Source organism: Cicer arietinum, chromosome 1, assembly GCF_000331145.2.
Source record: "Cicer arietinum cultivar CDC Frontier isolate Library 1 chromosome 1, Cicar.CDCFrontier_v2.0, whole genome shotgun sequence".
Lineage (NCBI taxonomy): Eukaryota > Viridiplantae > Streptophyta > Magnoliopsida > Fabales > Fabaceae > Cicer > Cicer arietinum.
Window position 1 is genome coordinate 37,183,767 of NC_021160.2, and position 2,672 is coordinate 37,186,438.

Here is a 2,672-nt window from a genome sequence, read left to right on the forward strand (position 1 = left end):
GATATTGTTGTTTTCTACTAACCAAGATCAATCTTCGTTTATAACCAAGATCAATCTTGAGTCAAACTTTCAGTTTTAAACATGAATTTTTAAAAGGGGCAATTATAATTCAAACCCCCCTTCCTTATAATTGGCATTGTTACTTCAATTGGCATCAGAGCCAGTCTCTAAGGATTAAGCACTCAAAAAGTGTTAGAGCAAAGATTTAGGAAGAAAAATGTCAAAAGCTAAATACATAGCTGAAAGAGGGTCTTCAAACAGACCACCATACTTTGATGGTTCAGATTATTATTTCTGGAAGGGAAAAATGCAATTGTTCCTAAAGTCACAAGATACTGGTATGTGGAGAATCATCACAGATGGAGGCTTCATACCAAGAGTAGATCAAAACGATCCAACATCGAATGAAAAGAAAGAAAGATATTGGACAATAGATGAAAAATCTAAGGTACTCCTAAACTCAAAAGCTCAATTATTTCTATCATGTGTCTTAAGTAAGGAAGAAAGTGAAAGAGTAGATGAATGTGATACTGCCAAGAAGGAATGGGACACATTGCAAACTCACCATGAGGGAACAAGCCATTTTAAGGAAACAAGAATTGACATTGGTATTCAAAAGTTCGAATTGTTTGAAATGAATGAAGGAGAAACAATCGATGAAATGTATTCAAGATTCACAACTATAGCGAAAGAAATGCGTTCCCTTGGCAAAGCTTATTCAGTACAAGACAGGGTGGGAAAGATCATGAGATGTCTTCCAATCATATGGAGACCAATGGTGACAGCTATAAGTCAAGTCAAGACTCTAGAAGTATTGGGCTTAGAAGAACTTATCGGAACTCTAAGAGCGCATGAAGTACTGTTGCTGGAAGATAAACCTATAAAGAAAGACAAAGTAATAGCATTAAAAGCATCTCAAAACTCATCAAGTATTTAACAAACAAATGAGAAAAGTGACTCAGAAGATAACCAGGAAGATGCTGATGAAGAAATAGCTCTCCTCACAAGAAAGATACAAAGAATGATGAGAAGAAAATATCAGATCAAAAAAGGATCCCCAGACAAAAAAGACTTCAAGACTGAAATAGATAAAAGCAAGATCACTTGCTTTGGATGCAACAAACAGGGACATTACAAAACTAAATGTCCATTGAACAAAAAAAATGCCAAAGAAATTTCCTTTCAAAAATAAGTCAATGATGGCAACCTGGGATGTGACGAATCAAAAATAGATGAACCTGAAGAAGCAAATATGTGTCTAATGGCAAATAGTGAAGAAACAGAGGTAATAAATTCTGAACCATGTCTTGTATGTAAACAAATGGAAACATAATTTGATAATCTACTAAATGATTCAAATTTTCTCATTAAAAAATGTAGCTCTTTTAAAGAAAAATTTCACAAAGAAAAAAAAAAGAGAAAATTCAGGCTATGAATGATAAACTCAAAGAGACGATTCAAAATCTGAAAGAATCTCAGCTCAAAAATCTTGAATCTGAAAAAATAGAAAACCAAGATCAATCTTCATCTCAAACGAAGAACGATCTTTTCAAGGCTGAAGTTGAAACTCTTAAAAATGATTTGAAAAACTTCATTAAAGCTGGGCTTGGTTTTGATAAAATTCTTAAAAACCAAAATGTATGAAACATTTTTTTGTTCCTGAAATGAAAGATGGAAAATGCAAAATCAAATGTTCATACTGTAACAAAATTGGACATTTAGAATTTGCATGCTATTTTAAAAAAAAGGGATGAAAAAATCAAGAACAAAAGGATCTTCAAGAAAGAAAAACAGTTTACAGCAAAAGCAAATTTTTCTCAACGTTCTGGAGCTTTATCAAAACCAACTAAAACTCAGTTTTTTAAACCACCATAAAAAATCACAAAACACTCTTCTTGGTCCAAAATTGGTCAGTCTGAGATAACATTTAAAACTAAGGAAAAATCAGTTTTCGAAACTAACTCCTCAGGACCCAAAATCAAGTGGGTACCTAAAAATGATATAACACATCATGCAGGATGGATCTCAAAATGTCAAGAGAAGGCCATGGTTTTTGGACAGTGGCTGTTCAAGGCATATGACGAGTGACAAGAACTGCTTCATGTCATTTATAAAAAAAGATGGAGGATCCGTAACATTTGGAAACAACGATCAAGCCAAAATCAAAGGCAAGGGAACCATAGGTAAAATAAATTCTGTCAAAATGAATGATGTTCAATATGTTGAAGGATTGAAACATAACCTTCTCAGCATTAGTCAACTCTGTGATAATGGTTTTGAAGCTATTTTTAAACCAAACATATGTGAAGAGAGAATGAAAAATTCTGGAGAAATCATATTTTCTGCATCTAGAAAGAAAAACCTTTATATTTTATCCATTGAAGAATTACCAGTTGAATCTTGTCTCATGTCCATAAATAAAGACAAATGGATATGGCATAAGAGAACTAGACATTTGAGTATGAAAACAATTTCAAAACTGTCAAATTTAGATCTTGTTAGAGGACTTCCTAAAATAAAATTTGAAAAAGATAAAATATGTGAAGCTTGTGCAAAGGGAAAACAAGTTAAGAGTAGTTTTCATTCAAAAGAGTTCATATCAACTAAAAGACCTCTTGAACTACTTCACATTGATTTATTTGGTCCCATCAAAACCACCAGTTTAGGAGGTA

The 2,672-nt window shown here is 32.8% G+C and overlaps 1 protein-coding gene across 1 annotated transcript; it reads left to right on the plus strand.

The window, feature by feature from the left end:
* Positions 1-217: 217 nt before the first annotated feature.
* Positions 218-2,081, plus strand: LOC140918898 (uncharacterized). The gene is made up of 2 exons (XM_073363841.1): positions 218-663; positions 2,018-2,081. The coding sequence occupies exons 1-2, from the start codon at positions 218-220 to the stop codon at positions 2,079-2,081; spliced, it is 510 nt and encodes a 169-aa protein (XP_073219942.1).
* The last annotated feature ends 591 nt before the right edge of the window (positions 2,082-2,672 follow it).

Coding starts and splice junctions, on each gene's coding strand:
- LOC140918898 (XM_073363841.1), top strand. CDS start 218: ATGTCAAAAGCTAAATACATAGCTGAAAGAGGGTCTTCAAACAGACCA. Junction 664..2,017: donor GGAGAAACAATCGATGAAAT/GTATTCAAGATT, acceptor CACATCATGCAG/GATGGATCTCAAAATGTCAA.